Raw genomic sequence first — 25,344 nt, 5'->3', positions numbered from 1 at the left:
CTAGTGGGGTACCTCAGGGATCAGTGCTTGGGCCCCAGCTATTCACAATATATATCAATGATTTGGATGAGGGAACTAAATGTAACATTTCCAAGTTTGCAGACGACACAAAGCTGGGGTGGAATGTGAGCTGTGAGGAGGATGCAAAGAGGCTCCAATGTGATTTAGACAAGTTGGGTGAGTGGGCAAGAACATGGCAGATGCAGTATAACGTGGATAAATGTGAGGTTATCCACTTTGGTTGTAAAAACAGAAAGGCAGATTATTATCTGAATGGTGATAGATTGGGAAAAGGGGATGTGCAACGAGACCTGGGTGTCCTTGTACACCAGTCGCTGAAAGCGAGCATTCAGGTGCAGCAAGCAGTTAGGAAGGCGAATGGTATGTTGGCCTTCATTGCAAGAGGATTTGAGTACAGGAGCAGGGACGTCTTACTGCAGGTATACAGGGCCTTGGTGAGACCACATCTGGAGTATTGTGTGCAGTTTTGGTCTCCTTATCTGAGGAAGGATGTCCTTGCCATGGAGGGAGTGCAACGAAGGTTTACCAGACTGATTCCTGGGATGGCAGGACTGACATATGAGGAGAGATTGGGTCGACTAGGCCTATATTCACTGGAGTTTAGAAGAATCAGAGGTGATCTCATTGGAACATATAAAATTCTAACCGGACTAGACAGACTAGATGCAGGGAGGATGTTCCCGATGGCTGGGGAGTCCAGAACCAGGGGTCACAGTCTCAGGATACGGGGTATGCCATTTAGAAACGAGATGAGGAGAAATTTCTTCACTCAGAGGGTGGTGAACCTGTGGAATTCTCTACCACAGAAGGCAGTGGAGGCCAAGTCATTCAAGAAGGAGATAGATATATTTCTTGATGCTAAAGGGGTCAAGGGATATGGGGAAAAAGCGGGAACAGGGTACTGAGTTAGACAATCAGCCATGGTCATTTTGAATGGCGGAGCAGGCCCGAAGGGCCGAATGGCCTACCCTTGCTCCTATTTTCTATGACACGTCTATGACTCTATGTACATTTGCTCTGATAAAACATTACTTGAATGCTTCTAACCGGCCAACACCCATTGGCAGTAAGACCGAGGTAAGACTTGCCCGCTCACTCACCCCGCGCTCTGATGGCTTTCACCTCCTCCTCGATCCTGAGGCACAGCGTCTGGGTGAGCTTCGCCGACACCCGCTGGAAAGAGTCAAAGTCGTCCACCTGGTACACGTGGTTGTTTTCGGGGGTCGAGGCGATGGCCACCAGCTCGCTGAACACCGCGTCTTTCACTCCCACCGCGAAGACCTCCACGCCAGCGTCCCGCAGCTTCTTGGCGGGGGCCTTGAAGGCGTCCGAGGATTTGCCGTCTGTGATCAGCACCATCACTCGCGGCACGTTGTACCTGGCTCCCTTCTCGGGGACGAAGATCTTCTCCCTCACGTAGGTCATGGCCCTGCCTGTGTTGGTGGAGCCCCCCCTGTAGGGGAACGTTCGCACAGCCCGTACCACATCGCTCAGCGATGAGTGTTTAATCAGGGTGAACTCTGTGTAGGGCTCCCGGCTGTACTGGACCAGGCCGATCTGGATGCGTTTGGGCCCGACCTGGAACGTCTTAACCAAGGTTTCCAGGAAGTCTCTGACTTTGGCGAAGTTGCTTAGGCCGATGCTGTAGGAGCCGTCCACCAATAGAACGACGTCAGCTTGTGCATTAGAGTCCAGGGTACATTCTGCAGGATTCAAAGAGATAAGAATCCATAGTCACTTTAAAAAAAAATGTCATCATCGCTTGTGGATGTCCTGTGGCATTGCTCGCGGTTTCTTCATAAGCACCATGGAGCACAGAATTTACAGTACAGAAACAGGCCATTCGGCCCAACTGGTCTAGGCTGGTGTTTCAGCTCCACACGAGCCTCCTCCCACCTCTCTTCATCTAACCCTATCAGTACGGCCTTCTAATGTTTTCTCCCTCTTGTGTTCATCTCGCTTCCCCTTAAAGGCATCTATACTAGGGTTGTGGAGGCAGGAACCCTCACAACATTCAAGAAGCATTTGGATGAGCACTTGAAATGCCATAGCATACAAGGCTACGGACCAAATGCTGGAACATGGGATTAGAGTAGACAGGGCTGATGGCTGGCGCGGACACGATGGGCTGAAGGGCCTCTATCCGTGCTGTATAACTCTATGACTCTATGACTCTATGACTATTTGCCTCAACCACTCCTTGCGGTAGCAAGCTCCACATTCTAACCACTCTCCAGATAAAGAAGTTTCTCCTGAATTCCCTATTGGATTTATTAGTGACTATCTTATATTTATGGCCCCTGGTATTGGTCTCCCCCACAAGTGGAAACATCTTCTCCATGTCTACCCTATCAAACCCTCTCATCATCAGAGGACAGGCTAGATGGACCATTGGGTTTTTTCGTGTCCGTCATTTGCGGACGTCCTAGAGTGGGGCTTAAACCCACAATCTTCTCACTTAGAAATAAGAGTGTTACCACTGAGCCAAGCCTGACACGGATCAATAGAGGATGATACTAGACTGAACAATGATTTTGTCTCATTTTTGTTCCACCAAGGAAAAAGGCATCTGAAGCATTGTACATTTTTTTATATTAGAGAGTCATAGAGTTATACAGCACGGATCGAGGCCCTTCAGCCCATCGTGTCCGCGCCGGCCATCTAGCCCTGTCTACTCTAATCCCATATTCCAGCATTTGGTCCGTAGCCTTGTATGCTATGGCATTTCAAGTGCTCATCCAAATGCTTCTTGAATGTTGTGAGGGTTCCTGCCTCCACAACCCTTTCAGGCAGTGAGTTCCAGACTCCAACCACCAACCACCCTCTGGGTGAAAAAGTTCTTTCTCAAATCCCCTCTAAACCTCCTGCCTTTTACCTTGAATCTATGTCCCCTTGTTATAGAACCCTCAACGAAGGGAAAAAGCTCCTTAGTATCCATCCTATCTGTGTCCCTCATAATTTTGTACACTATTAAAATAAACATTGTTTTTTAAAGGTTTTATTATTAATATATCTGTGCAAACATTTTTTATATATAAAAGATGGGGGAAATATTGTGGGGGTAAAATCCAATTTTGGAAAGGAGCGCGAAACGGGCGCCATTTTATTTTCATTTTGCATTTAAACATCTGCAGGTGGGTTAATATTCTAGGCAAGGATGGAAGAGAGAACTCCAGAGGCCAGGGGATTGGCACACAAAGTTTTAGTACACTGTCAAACGATATTTTTCCATACACTGATCTTAAATCATCTTTACAGGGACGGCTTATCTCATCGCTGCAAATGGATCTCCAGAGCTTAGGGCCCTAGATGGCCGAAGGCACGGCCGCCAATGGCAGGGCAAAGGGAGTGGGCACATGCACAAGAGGCCAGAATTGGAGGAATGCAGAGTGTTCCCACATGCTGAGAAGGCACAGCAGCTCCAGCAGCGTCTGCAAAGAGCCTGGATGGGCCAACACTTCGCGTATTGGCACTTCTTCGGTGTTCAGTAGGGAAACTTCATGCCAGAAACATTAACCAATTCTTTCTCTTTCCAGGTGCTGCTGGAACTGCTGTGCGTTTTCAACATTTTCTGTTTTGGTTTCACAATATCACATCTGGAGACACTGCGTTCAGTTCTGGGCACCGCACCTCAGGGAGGATATATTGGCCTTGGAGGGGGTGCAGCGCAGATTCACCAGAATGATACCGGGGCTTAGAGGGTTAAATTACGAGGACAGGTTGCATAGACTAGGCTTGTATTCCTTCAAGGATAGAAGATCAAGGGGTGATCTAATTGAGGTGTTCAAGATGTTTAAAGGATTTGATAGGATAGATAGAGAGAAACTATTTCCTCTGGTGGGGGAATCCAGAACAAGAGGGAACAACCTTAAAATTAGAGCTGGGCCATTCAGGGGTGAAATCAGGAAGCATTTCTTCATACAAAGGGTAGTGGAACTCTCTTGAGACTGGGGGTCAATTGAAAATTTCAAAACTGAGATTGATAGATTTTTTGTTAAGCAAGGTTATTAAGGGATATAGATCAAAGGTGGGTAAATGGAGTTAAGATACAGATCTGCCATGATCTAATTGAATGCTGGAACAGGCACAAGGGGCTGAATGGCCCGCTCCTGCTCCTAAGCTCCGGTGTGGGCGGTTTTTTTTTGGATATCCTAAGATGTGCTACTCCTTTTATCTTCATCAAAAGCTCAACCAACTGAGCTACATGGCTCTCAAATCACTTCGACAAAGATTGTCTATCTTTCTGTCCCTTTGTTCTGTCTTTGTGCGCAGGCACAATATGAAAGCATCACAACTTGCTCATTCTCTGCGTGCATGATGAGTACGAATGAAACCTTGCCGGACACTGATGCCAACTTACCAACTGACACCTCAACGGGCTGTGTTTTATCCATTACCGTTGCAGGTTCACTGGATGCCAGCCCTCTCATGGCATACAAATTAATCTGGTACTCGGTATCGGGGGTGAGGTCTTTGGCCACTGTGGTCTTGACTCTGGAGTCAACGTTGATGTTTACCTCCTTGACGCCTGTCACCATGGGAATGAGTTGGATTCTGTAGCCAGTGATCTGACCAGGTGATGAATCCCAAGTGATCTTCATGAATTTCGACGCCGTCTCCAGGACTTGCAGATTGGAAGGCGGTTCAACCACTACCAGTCAAAGAAAACCAAGACATTAGGGACTTCCTGAGAAATCCTCTGTGTATATAATATAGTGATTATAATATATTTTGATTGACTCCGTTCATTGGGGTAGAATTACATAGTATTTATAGCTCAGAAACAGGCCATTCGGCCCAACTGGTCTATGCCGGTGTTTATGCTGCACACGAGCCTCCTCCCTCCCTACTTCATCTAACCCTATCAGCATATCCTTCTATTCCTTTCTGCCACATGTGCTTATCTAGCTTCCCCTTAAACGCAATTATGCTATTCCCCACAATCACTCCATGTGGGAGCGAGTTCCACATTCTCACCACTCTCTGAGTAAAGAGGTTTCTCCTGAATTCCTTATTGGATTTATCAGTGACTGTCTTATATTTATGGCCCCTAGTTTTGGACTCCCTATAAGTTGAAACATCTTCTCTACGTCGACCCTATCATAATTTTAAAGACCTCTATCAGGTCACCCCTCAGCCTGCTCAGTCTTTCCCGAGTGAGACGACCATCTGCCCAATGAACTTCACCAAGTTCAAAGACTGAACCAGTATCATGGTTAGGCCTCATTACAATATTGGCGGCAACCTGCAACCCCCCCGCAACATTTGGAGTGCTGACAGGCGGATCACCTATTTATGGGTGTGGGGGGGAAAGAGGGAGGTGGGAAATCCAACGGCTCCTCTGTGGAGCCAAGCCAACAGTTTTCCCTAAAAGGGGAGGACCTGCCGATCGAGGGGGCCCCAATTTTTTTTTTGGGGGGGGTGGGGGGTCATGATGCAGCATTTTCCGAGCGGTGCAGGCATGAGTCTGATGGATCATCTTGACAACTGAACCCCTGCACGATAGATCTCCATCCAATTTCTCGCTGGCCTGTCTAATACGGTGCCCAAAATCAGGCGTCCACCAGTGGGAGATCTAGGCTTGGATGTCTGACAAAGGGGCAACTACATGTAAAGAGCTGTGCGAGGGGCATCAGGGGCAATCGCTGAGTGTGGCAAGGGGACATAACCAATGTCAAAGAAAAAATTCGGAGCTGTGCGTGTGCCTCCTTTGCTCCCTCAGTGGTTGCGCCCCTAGTGACTGAAGCAGAAAAATATTCCATTTCCCAATACAATCACCCTTCACCTCCATTCCTAAAATTCACAAGGAAGAAAACTGTGCAACAAGTAGTCAAGCATCAAGAACCAGTATAATAAACAATGGTCCTGAATTTCTGCTTGGTTCTCCAGAACTCCTGCAGTGGCGTTGGCCAAAGATCGGCACGACCCCTGGAGAAACGGCACTTGCGGCTGTTTTTAACCGTTTACGCTGTTTCTCCGGGCGTTCCACCGATCTCCTGCCGGGGAACCTCTCCCGCGGAAATTCCAGGCAAATATCTACAAAGGAGTCGGCACATGGGCAATTAATATTCAGTCTAAAGATGCTTTCAATCAACCATGGACCGGTTAAGAATTCCTACCTTCCTCCCCACTCACAATGTCACTGAGTTGCTCCTCAATGCCAGAGCACACCAGGGTAATTATTTCATTCTCCACGTCTTTGATGTTGCTAAAATCTGCCACCTTGAACACGTGTTTGTTTAAAGGAGAAGAGCCAATCAGTTGCAATTCATCCAAATCTGCTCCCTTTATACCTGAGGGAAGAAAAATGCAAGCATATTGGAGTTGATAAAGACCTCCTTTATTTCGTTTCTTGCACAACATTGTCATCCTGTGATGAAACATCATTTGTAGGTCGACATCCTTGCTTACAATGTTTTGATGGGAGTTGGGATCCTTACTTTCCCTAATAGATATAGATTGCACTTATATATCACCTATCGCATCTCTGAGAAACGTGCCAAGGATCTCAATATCCAATGAATTACTCTGAAGTGCAGTCACCGCTGTTTCATAGGCAGATTTATTTAATTGGCTCATAATTCCGAAAGATAAAAAGAATAAGAAGAGACAAAGTAAATCAAGAAGGGGTAATTAGGAGGTGCCAAGCTTGGGACTTAAAAACCTGTAGGTCATATGCAGAAAAAAAAAGAAAGAAAAAACTTGCATTTATACAGCGTCTTTCATGACCTCAGGATGTCCCAAAACACTTTACAGCCAATGAAGTACTACAACAAGAAGGAAAGATGAAGGGAGGTAAGGAGTTCCACAGTATTGAGTTTCTGGGAAAGAACGAGTTAGACTAGAAGCCAGTACAAAAAAGGAGAAGGGAAAATATGTAGGATGATGTGTCTGGAGCTTGGACTGAACAAGAGAAGAAAGTTATGATGAGCAATGATCACCAGGGATCAAATAAAAATAAGAATGGTTGAGAGAGAAAGGTTAAAGGCTGCAGGTGAGGGGAAGGTTGCCAATGAGAAAGCAAATTTTCTTTCTGAATTCTGTCCAGGAGTGTGAGAGAAAGGAGCCGCCCCAGATGTGGGGAAGTATTCAAGTCTTGGGTGGATTTGGACTTTACAGACAGTTGGCTATCACGCCAAAGAAAGCAATAGTTCTTGGATGTATGAGGTTGGATGTGAGATCGATGGATTTTATTTATCTTGGGGAGCAATGTTACTCAGTTACTCGCTACGAAAAGTCATAATAAGAATAAAACCGGACGGACCACCCGGCATCGGACCACTAGGCACCGGACACGACAACGGCAAAACACCAAGCCCAGTCGACCCTGCAAGGTCCTCCTTACGAACATCTGGGGACTTGTGCCAAAATTGGGAGAGCTGTCCCACAGACTAGTCAAGCAACAGCCTGACATAGCCATACTCACAGAATCATATCTTTCAGCCAACGTCCCAGACTCTTCCATCACCTTCCCTGGGTATGTCCTGTCCCACCGGCAGGACAGACCCACCAGAGGTGGCGGTACAGTGATATACAGTCAGGAGGGAGTAGCCCTGGGAGTCCTCAACATTGACTCTGGACCCCATGAAATCTCATGGCATCAGGTCAAACATGGGCAAGGAAACCTCCTGCTGATTACCACCTACCGTCCTCCCTCAGCTGACGAATCAGTCCTCCTCCATGTTGAGCACCACTTGGAGGAAGCACTGAGGGTAGCAAGGGCACAAAATGTACTCTGGGTGGGGGACTTCAATGTCCATCACCAAGAGTGGCTCGGTAGCACCACTACTGACCGAGCTGACCGAGTCCTGAAGGATATAGCTGCTAGACTGGGCCTGCGGCAGATGGTGAGCGAACCAACACGAGGGAAAAACTTACTTGACCTCGTCCTCACCAATCTACCTGTCGCAAATGCATCTGTCCATGACAGTATTGGTAGGAGTGACCACCGCACAGTCCTCGTCGAGATGAAGTCCCGTCTTCGCACTGAGGACACCATCCAACGTGTTGTGTGGCACTACCACCGTGCTAAATGGGGTAGATTCAGAACAGATCTAGCAGCTCAAAACTGGGCATCCATGAGGTGCTGTGGGCCATCAGCAGCAGCAGAATTGTATTCCAGCACAATCTGTAACCTCATGTCCCAGCATATTCCTCACTCCACCATTACCAACAAGCCAGGGGATCAACCCTGGTTCAATGAGGAGTGTAGAAGAGCATGCCAGGAGCAGCACCAGGCGTACCTAAAAATGAGTTGCCAACCTGGTGAAGCTACAACTCAGGACTACATGCATGCTAAACAGCGGAAGCAACATGCTATAGACAGAGCTAAGCGATTCCACAACCAACGGATCAGATCAAAGCTCTGCAGTCCTGCCACATCCAGTCGTGAATGGTGGTGGACAATTAAACAACTAACGGGAGGAGGAGGCTCTGCAAACATCCCCATTCTCAATGATGGCGGAGTCCAGCACATGAGTGCAAAAGACAAGGCTGAAGCGTTTGCAACCATCTTCAGCCAGAAGTGCCGAGTGGATGATCCATCTCAGCCTCCTCCCGATATCCCCACCATCACGGAAGCCAGTCTTCGGCCAATTCGATTCACTCCACGTGATATCAAGAAACGGCTGAGTGCACTGGATACAGCAAAGGCTATGGGCCCCGACAACATCCCAGCTGTAGTGCTGAAGACTTGTGCTCCAGAACTAGCTGTGCCTCTAGCCAAGCTGTTCCAGTACAGCTACAACACTGGCATCTACCCGACAATGTGGAAAATTGCCCAGGTATGTCCTGTCCACAAAAAGCAGGACAAATCCAATCCGGCCAATTACCGCCCCATCAGTCTACTCTCAATCATCAGCAAAGTGATGGAAGGTGTCGTCAACAGTGCTATCAAGCGGCACTTACTCACCAATAACCTGATCACCGATGCTCAGTTTGGGTTCCGCCAGGACCACTCGGCTCCAGACCTCATTACAGCCTTGGTCCAAACATGGACAAAAGAGCTGAATTCCAAAGGTGAGGTGAGAGTGACTGCCCTTGACATCAAGGCAGCATTTGACCGAGTGTGGCACCAAGGAGCCCTAGTAAAATTGAAGTCAATGGGAATCAGGGGGAAAACTCTCCAGTGGCTGGAGTCATACCTAGCACAAAGGAAGATGGTAGTGGTTGTTGGAGGCCAATCATCTCAGCCCCAGGGCATTGCTGCAGGAGTTCCTCAGGGCAGTGTCCTAGGCCCAACCATCTTCAGCTGCTTCATCAATGACCTTCCCTCCATCATAAGGTCAGAAATGGGGATGTTCGCTGATGACTGCACAGTGTTCAGTTCCATTCGCAACCCCTCAGATAATGAAGCAGTCCGAGCCTGCATGCAGCAAGACCTGGACAACATCCAGGCTTGAGCTCATAAGTGGCAAGTAACATTCGCGCCAGATAAGTGCCAGGCAATGACCATCTCCAACAAGAGAGAGTCTAACCACCTCCCCTTGACATTCAACGGCATTACCATCGCCGAATCCCCCACCATCAACATCCTGGGGGTCACCATTGACCAGAAACTTAACTGGACCAGCCATATAAATACTGTGGCTACGAGAGCAGGTCAGAGGCTGGGTATTCTGTGGCGAGTGACTCACCTCCTGACTGCCCAAAGCCTTTCCACCATCTACAAGGCACAAGTCAGGAGTGTGATGGAATACTCTCCACTTGCCTGGATGAGTGCAGCTCCAACAACACTCAAGAAGCTTGACACCATCCAAGATAAAGCAGCCCACTTGATTGGCACCCCATCCACCACCCTAAACATTCACTCCCTTCACCATCGGCGCACTGTGGCTGCAGTGTGCACCATCCACAGGATGCACTGCAGCAACTCGCCAAGGCTTCTTCGACAGCACTTCCAAAACCCGCAACCTCTACCACCTAGAAGGACAAGAGCAGCAGGCGCATGGGAACAACACCACCTGCACGTTCCCGTCCAAGTCACACACCATCCCGACTTGGAAATATATCGCCGTTCCTTCATTGTCGCTGGGTCAAAATCCTGGAACTCCCTTCCTAACAGCACTGTGGGAGAACCGTCACCACACGGACTGCAGCGGTTCAAGAAGGCGGCTCACCACCACCTTCTCGAGGGCAATTAGGGATGGGCAATAAATGTCGGCCTTGCCAGCGACGCCCACATCCCGTGAACGAATAAAAAAAAAATTTTTTAAATGGGAGAAACTTTGCATAGATTTTCCACAGGACATTCAATGAGTTAGGCTGAGTCTATGGTAGAGCAGTTTGCATGCAGTCCGTGGAAGGAGCTGGCCGATGGGGCCAACTGGGCCTTCCTTGTCCGTGCTTTATGTCTTCATATTTATAATATGGGTGAGAGTGGGATGGTAAGTATGTGCTTTTTTGATTAAATAAGGAAGAATTTAAATTGTAACAGCAACCTACCCAATATAAACACTTCCACCCCAATGTTGCGAAGATCCTCGGCACTTTCTGTCACAGAATCCTGAGATTTCCCATCCGTGATGATGACGGCTATTTTGGGATAGGATTTTCTTGCTCCAGCAGCTGCAGTAAAGGTGTTCTGTACCAGATAATTGATGGCGTCACCTTCAAAAACAAAATCAGTCAACTCCAATTCACTCAACTGATACAATGACAGTGGATTTGTTCACATCAGTCCATCCACTCACTGTGAGATTAATGCCTTCCTGTCATTCCCATTATTCTATATGTAAAGTATCTGAACCCCTCGAGTAGATTTCATCCTTTCACACAGTATCAACTATCCATTATTCAATATAGAAATCCATTATTCTAACTCACTCCCGGGTATCCATTATTCTATATATAAATCATCTGAACCCCTCGATTAGATTCCAGCCTGTAACTCACTCCCGGGTATCCATTATTCTATATATAAACCATCTGAACCCCTCGATTAGATTCCAGCCTGTAACTCACTCCCGGGTATCCATTATTCTATATATAAACCATCTGAACCCCTCGATTAGATTCCAGCCTGTAACTCACTCCCGGGTATCCAGTATTCGATATATCAACCACCTGAACCCCTCGATTAGATTCCAGCCTGTAACTCACTCCCGGGTATCCATTATTCTATATATAAACCACCTGAACCCCTCGATTAGATTCCAGCCTGTAACTCACTCCCGGGTATCCATTATTCTATATATAAACCACCTGAACCCCTCGATTAGATTCCAGCCTGTAACTCACTCCCGGGTATCCATTATTCTATATATAAACCACCTGAACCCCTCGATTAGATTCCAGCCTGTAACTCACTCCCGGGTATCCAGTATTCGATATATAAACCACCTGAACCCCTCGATTAGATTCCAGCCTGTAACTCACTCCCGGGTATCCATTATTCTATATATAAACCACCTGAACCCCTCGATTAGATTCCAGCCTGTAACTCACTCCCGGGTATCCATTGTGTTCTCAGGGTGAGCTTCTGTTACTTATTCTTAACCTTACAATGTTTTCAAATCTCAGTTTATAACACAGATGAGGAACATGCAAGCAGAATAAAAATGACACTCTGTACCAGTCATGGTGTTTCCTCCTTTGTAGGGAAGATTGGTAATTGCGTTGAGAAGGTCTTGCTTCTGGTCATATCTGTTTAAGTTGAATTCTGTCCTTGTATCAGAACTATACTGCACAATTCCAACTTTAGTTTTGTCGTCTCCAATCTCAAACGCAGACACGAGGGAGTAGATGAATTCCCTGATTTTTCTGAAATTTGCCCTTCCCACGCTCCATGACCCATCTACCAGGAAAACCAAATCGGCAACAGCAGAGGCTGAACACCCTGAAAGGACAAAAGGAGGCAACAGGTTATTGACGGCAGAAGTTAACGTGAATTAACGTCCATGCGCAGGGTCACCGATACCCAAAGCAGATACATGGAGAGATGTAACATTGCAGCCAGCAGTGAGGTATGAAGGTCAGCTACACAAATTAATGCTTATTCAAAAATACAAGCCTCACAGTATTTACCATTGACTGATGTGCTGTCACGTGTCTACTTGTCTATTCCATTGTCCAATAGAAATCTCTGACGAGCTACAGTTGTGGCTACGGCGATGCCATTTTAGCCTCATGCACTAATTTTAATAGAAAATGCCTCACACACAATCATACAGTCCAGGTAAATGTATTACACGTGTATATATTTACCTAACATCTGCCAACATTCAGTAACCACGGAAAGAAAGCACTCACATCGATCAAAAAAAAACACTCGCACACTCTGTTTTACATCTCACAATTTTACCAACAAACGCACAAAGGGGTTAAAGTTCACATGCACACGCCGTGGGAATACGAGTATTGAGATCACATGACCAACGATGGTGTCTATTACTCATTTGTTATTTGCTAATCAGAAATGCAATTAACCACATATGGATGCCCAATTAGCCACATGTGGCTGGTGGCTAATTTATTGGACAACACTGGTCTCTTCCTTCATCGTCGTTGGGTCAAAATCCTGGAACTCCCTGCCTAACAGCTCTAGAATAGAATCATAGAAAGGTTACAGCACTGAAGGAGGCCATTTGGCCCATCGAGTCCGTGCCGGCTCTATGCAAGAGCAATCCAACTAGTCCCACTCACCCGCCCTATCCCTGTAGCCTTGCAAATTTTTCCTTTCAAGTACTTATCCAGTTCCCTTTTGAAGGCCATGATTGAATCTGCCTCCACCACCCCCTCAGACAGTGCATTCCAGATCCTAACCACTCACTGTGTAAAAAAGTTTTTCCTCATGTCACCTTTGGTTCTTTTGCCAATCACCTTAAATCTATGTCCTCTGGTTCTTGACCCTTCCACCAAAGGAAAAAGTTTCTTTCTATCTATTCTGTTAAGACCCTTCATGATTTTAAATCTCTTATCAAATCTCCTCTCAATCTTCTCTGTTCCAAGGAGAACAACCCCAGCTTCTCCAGTCTATCCACCTAACTAGTATGGGGAGAACCTTCACCCCACGGACCGCAGGGGTTCAAGAAGGCGGCTCACCACCACCTTCTCAAGAGCAATTAGGGATGGGCAATAAATGCTGGCCTTGCCAGCAACGCCCACATCCCATGAACGAATAAAAAAAAAATTCCAGCTCCCCCTATCCGGACTGGACACTGCCCAGCACTGCTCTGTAAAGGATTAGTCTGGAAGGGAAACTTTATTGAAGGAGTAAGAGACTTGCTAATCTCCTTCTATCATCTCCGCGGTACAGCATAGATGTCCCCAAGCTCAGGGCACCGGCGACATCATCGCCACACGAACACGGGTCTATAAGTGTCCTGTCGGATTAAGGGGATTGGTTTCAAGAAAGTTCTGTGATGCTAATGGCACAGTAACTGGCTCTCTGCATTCCAGAGTGGAACCACCTACCACGGTTGGCACAAGTGAATGGAGATGGGGGGGACAGCAACATTCACTCTTCCTAGACAGCAACGGTTAAAATAGGCAACACAAGAGCAATGAAGACCCCAATGTGGCTTTGTCCTTGAGTACTATTTCAAAGTAACATATTTTGTTACCCTCATTTATGCCTTTGTTACCATTAGACTCGACTATTCCAATGGTCTCCTGGCCGGCCTCCTGTCTTCCACCCTCTTTAAACTTGAGCTCATCCAAAATTCTGCTGCCCGTATCCTAACTTGTACCAAGTCCGGTTCACCCTTCACCCCTGTGCTCGCTGACCTACATTGGCTCCCGGTCCAGTAACGCCTCGATTTTAAAATTCTCATCCTTGTTTTCAAATCCCTCCATGGCCTCATCTTCTCCCTGTAACCTCCTCCAGCCCTGCAACCCTCTGAGATCTCTGCGCTCCTCCAATTCTGGCCTCTTGTGCGTCCCCGATTTTCATCGCTCCACTATTGGCGGCCGTGCCTTCAGCTGCCTAGGCCCTAAGCTCTGGAATTCCCTCCCTAAACCTCACTGCCTCTCTACCTCTCTCTCCTCCTTCAAGCCACTGCTTAAAACCTACCTCTTTGACCAAGCTTTTGGTCACCTGTCCTAATATCTCCTTATGTGGCTCGGTGTCAAATTTTGTTGATAATCGCTCCTGTGAAGCGCCTTGGGACGTTTTACTACATTAAAGGCGCAAAATAAATGCAAGTTATTGTTGTTTTAGATTCTTAATTTGTGCATACAGATGAGTTGAAGGTATGTCTGGGGAGACAGATGAGACTGTAAATGATCCCATCAAACTTACTTTGAGAAAGGTCTTCTATCTTCTTCGGCCGCTTTGTTGGTATGCGACCCGACTGAACTAGAAGGGAAATAAAGAAATACGTAAGCCAGCAAATATATTAATTCTTATTCCAAGCAGTCTGTGTTCCGTTAATTAACCAATGTGTAAATAACCCAGGAGTGATCATTGTAGTGGACTGTGGAGAGTAGTGCACGCAAAGTAAAGGGTAGAGTGAACACGGGTGGGCCTGATGGTCATTCCATTTGTACGCTCTTATGCATTAATCACTGAGAAGGAGCAAAAATAATCACATATTGGCCAGACCAGGGAGGGGCGACAGGTTCCCTTCCCTGAAGGATATGAGTGAACCAGCTGGGTTTTTACAACGAACCGGCAGCTTTCATGGTCATTTTTTTTTTGTTCTGGTGCCAGCCCCACAAATTACCAGGTTTATTTAATCCAATTTCACAAGTTGCCATTGATGGCATTTGAACTTATGACCTCTGGGTTGTGGCCAAAGTATCTGCCCAATTTATGCTCTTTATGCAGGACTTTAAGGAATATAAAAGATGGCATGAATATAACATGACTTACTAGTATTGTAAAAGGTACCATTTATGCATGGGCAGAGACTTTATGACATCCTCACCCCCATATAGAAACCTTAAGATGCAGTTTGTACCTACTTGAGAGTTGTCCATAGACTGGTACACTTTCTGATGAATGGTCATAGGCAATTAAAGTCACCACGTAATCCATATCAGGAATGAGGTCTGTTAACGTGGTTCTGCTTGCACCCTGGGGCAATAAAATTTCTTTCGCAGGTCCTGCCAGAGTAGCACATATGATGCATTAAAAAAAAACACAAAGGCACATCTTAAAAACAGTTGCCTGCAAATGGTATCTGAACTCAAAATATAAGACACATAGGGGAATATCAGTGGAACATTTTTTGTGGCTTTTATAAAACTACAATAAACTCCGATAGGTAATTTTAACCTAAGCTGGCCAGGGGGAAACTGACAGGATCAGGCCAATCACCCATTTTACACTCCGTCCTGAGTTAAATCGGGCGGGATGTAGATCCGATCATCAGTTTCCAGCCGGGCGAGTTAGGTTAAAATTGCCCCTGGACTTTTCAACCTGGAGAAAAAATGCTGAGCTGTAAGGATTCCATGGCAACCACTAAATGTGGTTAAATTAATAATCAGTAGGCCTGCATAGACGCGACAGTAATATTAACAGACCCCAGCTCAGGACGAGGTGATTTGGTTTTTTTTGTTACTCCCTCTCCCCTTCCTCTCCTGAAAGCAGTAGGGCTGATTTTCCCAATGCGGGCTCCCCCTGCGAAGCCTCGCACACTGGGAACCTCTATCGGAAAATCGAGGGCGCACTCCATCATGACTTTCCGTCAAGTATCGGAAAATGGTGACTTCCTGCGAGCAAGGGTTCACGCTGCAAGCGAAGAGTCGGAAAATCGACCCTGGTCGCTCGTGCTGGGATACGAGCGATCGCAGGGCACTTTAAGAACAGGAACAGGCCGTTAGGGCCAGCAAGCATGCTCTCTTTGGACTGACCCCACCCTCGCGTTTGCAGACTGTCCCTATCACTGGCTTTGTGTACAGTCTTACATGTGACAACAGCCTTCTAGAATCCAAGTGGTCATCCTTCTCAAAATGAGCCAAGTCAGTGAATGTCAGCAAACTATTCCACTGTGGGAGCTTCATAGGAATTGCTAGACGAAATAAAAGAACAAGGTCTGTCCAGTTCGCCATCTACCATCCTGGTAGTCGCTTGCTACAGCGATAATGGAGTTGTTGACTAATCGCAGTAATCAATCTCTATCAATGAGTCTACGACAGGCCCAGACATGAGGTGAGGAAAACCCCCAGTGGTGGAGAGCTTTGGGAACCAGAGGTCTAAAAATGATCTGTTCCTCCCGAGCCTGTTACACTCACCACACGTCATGCCTCAATTACTCATAAACAGCCGTCCTAATCCTGCCCTCACCCCGTATCCACACACACGTACTTTTCAACAGGGATCTTCAGATCACAATCAGGAGCTGGAGCCCTGGCTGATCTTGACCTCTCACCCCCTAGTACAGAGATGATGAAGCCAGCTGTATCAGAAACCCCCTCCCTCCCTCCCACCTCCACCCTCACTGGCTCACTGCTTAACAACGCACCAACGCAGTCCACTTATCCACTGGGGTAGCCCTTAGAGATATGGTTTTTGTACTTAAACTCAAGGAAAGCCTTTGCTCAAACAGAACACTACAGTTCTTTGGGAATAACGTCCAGAATGTGACCCTGTTGTGTATGAAGTAGTTCATAAATATATAACTCACAAGAACTCACTATTTCCCCAGAGAGAGTTCCCTATCTCAGCCATGTCACACATTGGGAAAGTGTCATGTGTAGACAACAGGTGAGGGAGACCCTTTTTACAATCTAGAGTCAAACTGGTGCAAAACCCATGTACACGATGCCGATTTTAAAGGGAGAACAATAATCCAGGAAAGAGGGAGCAGAAGGCTGGGGATAAGTCATTTTTAATTAAAGTACTTCCTCTATTAACATTGAGGGGGGGCAAAAAATTGTGATCCCTCCAGTCCCAAGGAAGAGCAATTGCACCTTCTGTGAGTGCAGAGGAGATCTATCAGAGACTCAGGAGCCCAGAAAGTAACTTGTTTAGGTGACCACTGTGAGCAGATACTTCTCTGCCCAGCTCTCATTATGTTGAGTGAGAATTGACGTTCTTTAAACTCTCAAAGTACAGGGCGGAAATGTCTCTGTCCAATTACAGGACTGCGTCTTTCTGCTTCTCTCCCCCAAAATGGATCCTGGAGGTCAGTTGAAAATTTCAAGACTGAGATTGATAGATTTTTGTTGGGTGAGGGTGTTAAGGAAAAAAATAAAATCACAAAATTAACCAATCAACGGGGTAGTTTGTTAGAAGTTAAAGGCAAGGGGGGTAGATCTTGGCTTTGTGCGATAGTGTAAAACAGATATAGCAAACAGGAGAGACGTGAAACGGTCACCGATTCACTATCACCCGCTTTAAATCATCGCACAAAGTCAAAATCTATCCCCAATGGCATCACTGTGAGATTTGCCAAACAAACAAAAAAAAGTCCTCAAACTCTTTTCGATTAATTGTGGTACAGTACAGCACTTCTTTTTAATCCAACAAGAGAAAATCATATCTAGATCTGGTTCTTACAAGAGATAACAATCAAAAATATGAGAGCAGTGGATCCTCTGGGGACCAGTGACCAAAATATGATTAAATTTAAGACTTTCTGGCAATCTTATACTAGTGAGAAACATAACAAAAACAGATGGCTTTAGAAAAGCAAGCTTTTTAAAGAATATCAGATGAATATTATCTAAAATTATGCATCAACGACAACGGCAACTTGTTCGCTGGTGTCCCAGAGGGTTTTGAAGTCGGAGTGGTAGAGATACATGGTAGATGAAAGGGACTCAAGACTAACAAATTCCTTGAGCCAGACGGCCTATATTTTAAGGTGCTAGAGGGGACTATGGGGGAGATTTGTAAGACACTGGCTAACGTCATGAAGGGATCATTGGCCACTGCAGGTCCTTCGGAACTGGAACCAAAGAAAAGTAGTGCCTATGTTTAAGGTGGGCACAAATTTGATCCAGGAAACTACAGGCAGTTCAGGCTGAGCTCAGTAACAGGTTAGAAAACTAGAATACATTCTATGGGGTAGGATAGGAGTATCTGTACAGTACTAATTTAATAAGAGACAACTAGCATGGGCTTAGAAGGGAAAAATCCAGTCTAACAAACCTCCTTAGCTTTTTTTGAGGAAGAACTCTTTACTATATTTGACATTCAGAAAGCTTTTGGCAAAGTTCTCTATGAAAGACATTTAATTAAACTCCAATGCAGAACAGGGAACTGGATGAGTCGTTTTTTCAAAGGTCATGCTCATAGGTCATGAGAGTACTTGTTAAGGGTATAATGTTAGATTGGGGGAGGTGTTGAGTTGAGGTTCTGCAAGGCCAGTGCTTTGGACTCAATTATTTCCAATCTACATAAATGATCTGGATGCTGAGAGCAAATGTATAGGCATCTAACGCACTGAAAATACCAAAATAGAGAGGTCAGTAGAGGCAGAGGATGTCCCTAAAGGCTTGTGGAAGGATTCTGGTTCAGGCTGCAATCGAGCAGACAAATGGCAAATGAGACTTAATTCTGATAAATATAAAGAATGCATTTTGGTTGAATAAATGTGCATAGAATAAATGGAAAACAATTACCAAAGGGAAACTTACTGAGATACCTCGTGATAGTTGACTCACCACTTTGAGTATCTCGAACATTTTGGGAAAAAGGCACATAGAATACTGGGACATGGTGATATAACAGCACAGTACAAGCCCACAGAGATTATGCTAAGGTTTCATGAGGCATTGGTGAGGCTGTACATGGGGTTCACCATGTCATACATAAAAAAACCTATGTATTGGAGAGGGTACAAAGAAAAGCAATGGGGTTCATAGTATCATAGAAGGTACAGCACAAGAGAAGGCCATTCGGCCCATCATGCCTATGCCGGCTCTTTGAAAGAGCTGTCCGATTAGTACCATTCCCTGGCTTTTTCCACCTAGCCCTGAAATATTTTTTCCTTCAAGTATTGATCTAATTTGCTTTTGTCAGTAAACGGCAATACCGTTGAGGTACTTGAAACAGCCTCATGTAAATTGAAGCAGAGTTGAGCAGGCTCTTGGATGCAGAAGGCGTTTGTGTGGATAAAAAGCTAATGTCAGAAGTGGGATTCAAACCCACACCCCTAGAAAGGGACCAGAATTCACTAACCTTTGTCAAGGTAAGGATTAGCAGTCCTTGAGTCTGGCACCTTAGGCCACTCATCCAACCTGACAACCAAGCATTGCAACATTCCAAAAGTGTCCTTCAAAATCTGTACACTTACTGAGCTGCCTCGCACTGATTGATTGGTTGAGCTATGAGGAAAGATTAGCGAACCTTAAGCCTTATAAAGACAGTGATAAAAGAAGGGTTTATTTGAGGTTAGGAATATATTATAAGGGATAGATAAGATAAACTCAAATAATGCATCAAAGTAAGCCAGGAGATTAGGTGCAGAGGACATCAATAATCTGCTAAACAGGACCAGATAGGAATTATTTTGCTGCTCCCCATAAGTTTAACTCACTCCAGTGAGTAAACAAGGGCTTGAAAAGGATACGGGTGCAATTTGCATTGCACACATCAAATCTAGAACAAATTGCTCTCAGGTTCAGTACCGATTCACATTGGATCTTCCAAACTTGTTCTCCCATTTTGATAAGCATGATAGCAAGAGACAAGCAAAAATTGGGAAGTTGGACCACTCTAAAGTAAAAATACTCAATTGGAGGAGGGCCAATTTCAATGGGATGAGAACAGATCTGGCCCGGGTAAACTGGAATCAAAGATCGGCAGGCAAAACTCTAATTGAACAATGGGCAGCCTTTAAGGAGGAGATGGCTCGGGTACAGTCTAGGTACATTCCCAACAAGGGAGAAAGGTAGGGCAACTAAAGCCAGAGCTCCCTGGATGCCAAAAGAGATAGAGAGTAAGGTGAAGCAGAAAAAAGGGGTGTATGACAGATGTCAGGTTGACAATACAAGTGAGAACCAAGCTGAATATAAAAAGTTCAGAGGGGAGGCGAAAATGGAAATAAGAGGGGCAAAGAGAGAGTATGAGAATAGACTGGCGGCCAACATAAAAGGGAATCCAAAAGTCTTCTATAGGCATGTAAAGAGTAAACGGGCAGTAAGAGGAGGAGTGGGGCCGATTAGGGACCAAAAAGGAGATCTACTCATGGAGGCAGAGGGCATGGCTGAAGTAATAAATTAATACTTTGTATCTGTCTTTACAAAGGAAGAAGGTGCTGCCAAAGTCACAGTAAAAGAGGAGGTAGTTGAGATACTGGATGGGCTAAAAATTGATAAAGAGGAGGTACTAGAAAGGCTGGCTGTACTTAAAGTAGATAAGTCACCCAATCCAGATGGGATGCATCCTAGGTTGCTGAGGGAAGTAAGGGTGGAAATTGCAGAGGTGCTGGCCATAATCTTCCAATCATCCTTAGATACAGGAGTGGTGCCAGAGGACTGGAGAATTGCAAATGTTACCCCCTTGTGTAAGGATAAACCCAGCAACTATAGGCCAGTCAGTTTAACCTTGGTGGTGGGGACACTTTTAGAAATGATAATCAAGGACAAAATTAACAGTCACTTGGACGAGTGTGGATTAATTAGGGAAAGCCAGCACGGATTTGTTAAAGGCAAATCGTGTTTAACTAAATTGATTGAGTTTTTTGATGAGTGGGTGGATGAGAGCAATGCGGTTGATGTTGTGTATATGGACTTTCAAAAGGCGTTTGATAAAGTGCCGTATAATAGGCTTGTCATCAAAGTTGAAGCCCATGGAATAAAAGGGGCAGTGGCAGCATGGATATGAAATTGGCCAGTAACAGGAAACAGAGAGTAGTGGTGAACGGTTGTTTTTTGGACTGGAGGGGGGTATACAGTGGTGTTCCCCAGGGGTCGGTGCTGGGACCACTGCTTTTCTTAATATATATTAATGACTTGGACTTGGGTGTACTGGGCAAAATTTCAAAATTTGCGGATGACACAAAACATGGAAGGGTAGTGAACAGTGAGGAGGATAGTGATAGACTTCAAGAGGACATAGACAGGCTGGTCGAATGGGCAGACACGTGGCAGATGAAATTTAACGGAGAAAAGTGTGAAGTGATACATTTTGGTAGGAAGAACGGGGAGAGGCAATATAAACTAGAGGGCACAACTCTAAAAGGGGTGCAGAAACAGAGACCTGGGGGTATATGTACACAAATCGTTGAAGGTGGTAGGGCAGGTTGAGAAAGTGAATAAGAAAGCATACAGGATCCTGGACTTTATAAATAGAGGCATAGAGTACAAAAGCAAGGAGGTTATGATGAAACTTTATAAAACACTGGTTCAGCCACAACTGGAGTATTGTGTCCAGTTCTAGGCTCCGCACTTTTGGAAGGATGTGACGGCCTTAGAGAGGGTGCAGAAGAGATTTACTAGAATGGTTCCAGGTATGAGGGACTTTAGTTACGCAGATAGACTGGCGACACTGGGGTTGTTCTTAGAGCAGAGAAGGTTGAGAGAAGATTTGATTGAGTTATTGAAAATCATGAAGGGTCTAGACAGAGTAGATGGAGAGAAACTGTTCCCATGGCGGAAGGGTCAAGGATCAGAGGACATAGATTTAAGGCGATTGGCAAAAGAACGAAAGGCGACATGAGGAAAAACATTTTTACACAGCGAGTGGTTAGGATCTGGAATGCACTGCCCGAGGAGGGTGGTGGAGGCAGATTCAATCGTGGCTTTCAAAAGGGAACTGGATAAGCACTTGAAGGGAAAAAAGTTGCAGGGCTACGAGGATAGGGCGAGGGTGTAGAACTAGCTGGATTGCTCTTGCACAGAGCTGGCACGGACTCGATGGGCCAAATGGTCTCCTTCCATGCTGTAACCATTCAATGATTCTATGAAAGTGCAACTCGATGCTAAGACAAGAAAGCTAGTATGGAGGGATGAGATTCGAAGGTCGGAAAGGGTTCTCTCGTCTTTTTGCCTTTTCTTCTGTAAATTCCTGCATTTCATGCTGAAGACTGTTCAGCTCTTTTGCAAATTAGAATGGAAAAAGCACCATCTGGAAAGGATTAATACCTCCTCCCCCCTCCACCTCAACCAACACCGCAGCCCAGTGCTGTAAGGAATATGCATTAGAAAGAAAGATGATGGATTACCGCCTACATTCCATGACTTCTCTCTGCTCTCACTGCTCACAATGGAGACCACATGCAAGACAGAATTGAAAAGAAGCGAGTCCCTCAGTACATGATAGACTTCACATCAGTGGCAATGAGCAGGATATGGCCTGAAAAGCATTTTTCCAGAAGATGGTCATTTCTCAATCAGTCTAGACACCAGAAGTACTAGCTCCCATGATGCTTGTTACACGATCAGAAACAGAAAGATGCATTCGGTAGTTTTTTCCCCTCAGTCTGGGCTGCGAGTGGAAAATGTTGTCACTGTTGACTGACAACTTGCTCAACGTTTCCAACGTTGCAGGTCGAGATGCAAAACCCTCCTGTTTCAAAGACGTTGGGGCTTTGCCAACTTGCTCTCGTACGGGTGCATTCAAACGTCAACTTTAGCATTGGAAATTGGGGGTTTCAGACTCAAGTTTTGCATCCCTGGCTGCGGAGTAAATACGGGCTTCAGCAGTCTAGCTTCCAATCTCTTCTTTCTTCTCTCTGGCACGCGTGTCATGTTATGGTGTCAAAACAGGAACAAGTCTGGAAGAACCAGCTCTCCGAACCCATAGTCAACCTGAGAGAAATTCGCTCTGGGTTTGATGTGTGCAATGAAAATTGCACCCTTAGCCCTTTCAAGCCCCTTTTTTAAAAACTCGCTGGGGGTTACAGTCAAACCCATGGGAGCAGCAAAGTAATTTCTACCTGGTATTCATCTTACTGGGACCCCTTGATCAGATGACTATGAGGACAAGAAAAAGTGCTGACCGAGTAACTCTCCCGTCACCTATAAAAAGTCAGGGCTCGAAATTTTAAAAAATCTAGCATTCAGAGTCTGTCCGTTCATAGAGTTCAATGTGATTGAAAGCAACATGTGATTTTATTAGAATCCACCCAGCCCCATTCCCACTGCACCTTTTAATGTTGGTGATTAACTCAATTTGTGACATTGACTGATTCTTCCCTGTCGCTGTGTACTGTAGAAATTACTGTCTGTGTTAATAGTGGATGAATGTTTAGTGCATTTGCATGACAATCCTCTGCTTTTTAAGGTGGGCGTTAATCCACCTGAAATAAACATATTAATGCCTGCATTTAAATAGCAGAGAATTTAATACAAACATGTCAGGCATTCACCCATGACGATCATCAATAGAAATTTGCAGCCTTATTTTTTTATATACTTAACTAAAGCCTGAATTACCATTTTTTGCCAGATATTTCATGGCAGAAACAGAATGTAATGCAGAGGGCTTTCTTGAGGTAGGAACGGGGAAAAAGCACTCAACTTCCCTCAGAAAACAGCTGAGTGGTGCTGGTTGAATACTGAAGACACTGAAATATTTTCTATTGCGCACTCTCCTTCAGGCGGTCAGCTCCCCGCTTTTGGTAACTGAGCTAAACAGGCCAGGATGGTCTTCGGTTTGATCGCTGATCTGGTGTGTCAACCAGGGCAGTGGTGAGGGCACTAAATTTGATTTGGTGTCCCCAGTCCATTGACTCCTCCTAGAATGTCCGCACCTGTAGCTCTTGGGTGAGGATGGGGTTGGGCTCAGTACCGATGATCCTAGCACCACCACCACTTCCCATGATGGGATAGCTTGCTGACTTTCACTGTTGAGGCTAAGGGTGTCCAAGCTTTTTGCCTTCAAGGCCCTACATGAATGCCTACCATAGAGTCTCAGGAACCACATGTAAAGTCCACATTCCCGTAAGTTTCCATCTATCTCAATTGCTCGCACTAACTGATCTCGGTGTTCTCAGTTAAGATTTATTCACCAATGAGGCAGCAGTGCAAAAAAAAAAAATCCCCAGCCCATTCCAAACCTCCAGGCCCACAAAATTCAAACAGCACAAAACCAGCAAATAAGAAATTTAAGTACAAATGGAAGCGGGCCGTCTGGGTTTCAAGGGGCCAGATCGCCAGAGCTCAGGGGGCACGCGTGGCCTACAGGCCGCAGCCTAGTCTCGCACACATAGCTTTTTAGGCCATGTAGCTTCCAAGAGCTACCAGTAACCGTGGAAACAGACCCCAAGAAGAAGTCATTACCTTCAGAAGAGGAAGGGAAAAAATTACGAGAAAAAACAAAATAGTTCATTAAGCATATCCTGTGCAAAGAATCTCTTTTTTGCAAATGCAACCAGGTTTCTATGCTATGAGTGTACCATTAAACGTACTTTTAATTTAACATGTTCAATTTGCACAGAAGTGAAAATTCACAATATTCCCACATAAGTATATCGTTTTTTAAGGAGCTGTGTGCCGTAAATGTAGCCCAAGGCCTTCTGTGAGTCGGAATACTCACGCAAAGTTTTTTGGAGCAGCTGGAATTCTTTTTACAACAAACCTGTAAATACACATGTGGCTCTCTCATAGCATTGCTCACAGTGAGTAGGGAGGATGAGATGTTTTATAACATGGGCCCGCTATAGGGTGTGGTGGTTAAGAAACTGGATTTGCGATCCAGAGGCCTGGACTAATAATCCAGCTAATGAGAGCTCAAATTCCACCATGGCAGTTTGGGGAAAGAAAACGTTCTTGACTTGTTAGGATTGGAAATGCACGGTCTGAAGGGGCGGTGGAAGCAGATTCAATCGTAACTTTCAAAAGGGAATTGGATAAAATACTTGAAGGGGAGAAATTTGCCAGGCTATGGGGAAAGAGTGGGGATGTGGGACGAATTGAATAGCTCTTTCAAAGAGCCAGCACAGGTGCGATGGGCCGAATGGCCTCCTTCCGAGCTGTATGATCCTATGACTACGCTTCGAAAGTACCTCACTGGCTGTGAAGCACTTTGAGAGGTCCCGAGACCTTAACAGGCACAATATAAATGCAGGTTCTTTCCATTGCTCTGGGAGGGCGGAATTGGGTGAAAACCTCGCCCATTTATGGCATCGAACTCCCCTTAAATAGTACTTGAAGTGCAATTTCCATTTCTTCACAAACCGCTGATCGTCAGCTCAAACGAGTGGAAGCCCTCTTACTCACCGGTTGCGGGTGCTAACGTTAATCTGTAGCCTTGTATTCTGTTGGGCGAGCGTCTCCATGTCATTTGAACACTACTCTCAGTTAAAATTTTAAATTTCAGCTGTGAAGGAGGCTCCACTGCGGAGAGAAAAATGTCAAAAAGAAGACGTCAATCTCGGCCGGGACCCCCGCTGCCCGATCAAAGCAAGCAAATGTTGTTTTTTGTAAAGAATGTTCACACTACGCTGGTTAAAAGCATAGTCGGTCGAATGACAGCTAAGCGTTTCGAAA

General features: G+C 45.6%; 1 protein-coding gene across 1 annotated transcript in view; it reads right to left on the bottom strand.

Moving 5' to 3' along the window:
* col12a1a (collagen, type XII, alpha 1a) overlaps nucleotides 1-25,344 on the bottom strand; it is a 256,730-nt gene that overhangs the window by 213,466 nt on the left and 17,920 nt on the right. Inside the window, exons 3-10 of the mRNA XM_067988546.1 lie at nucleotides 25,075-25,191; nucleotides 14,926-15,066; nucleotides 14,261-14,317; nucleotides 11,594-11,857; nucleotides 10,465-10,629; nucleotides 6,141-6,314; nucleotides 4,382-4,672; nucleotides 1,122-1,724 (exon numbers count right to left, since the gene is read on the bottom strand). Of these exons, the coding sequence (XP_067844647.1) occupies nucleotides 1,122-1,724; nucleotides 4,382-4,672; nucleotides 6,141-6,314; nucleotides 10,465-10,629; nucleotides 11,594-11,857; nucleotides 14,261-14,317; nucleotides 14,926-15,066; nucleotides 25,075-25,191 (1,812 nt within the window). The remainder of the gene's footprint in view (nucleotides 1-1,121; nucleotides 1,725-4,381; nucleotides 4,673-6,140; nucleotides 6,315-10,464; nucleotides 10,630-11,593; nucleotides 11,858-14,260; nucleotides 14,318-14,925; nucleotides 15,067-25,074; nucleotides 25,192-25,344) is intronic.

The sequence above is a fragment of the Heptranchias perlo genome, chromosome 8 (assembly GCF_035084215.1).
Source record: "Heptranchias perlo isolate sHepPer1 chromosome 8, sHepPer1.hap1, whole genome shotgun sequence".
Lineage (NCBI taxonomy): Eukaryota > Metazoa > Chordata > Chondrichthyes > Hexanchiformes > Hexanchidae > Heptranchias > Heptranchias perlo.
The sequence above is the reverse complement of the archived record's forward strand: the minus strand, read 5'-3'. Positions and strand labels throughout refer to the sequence as shown.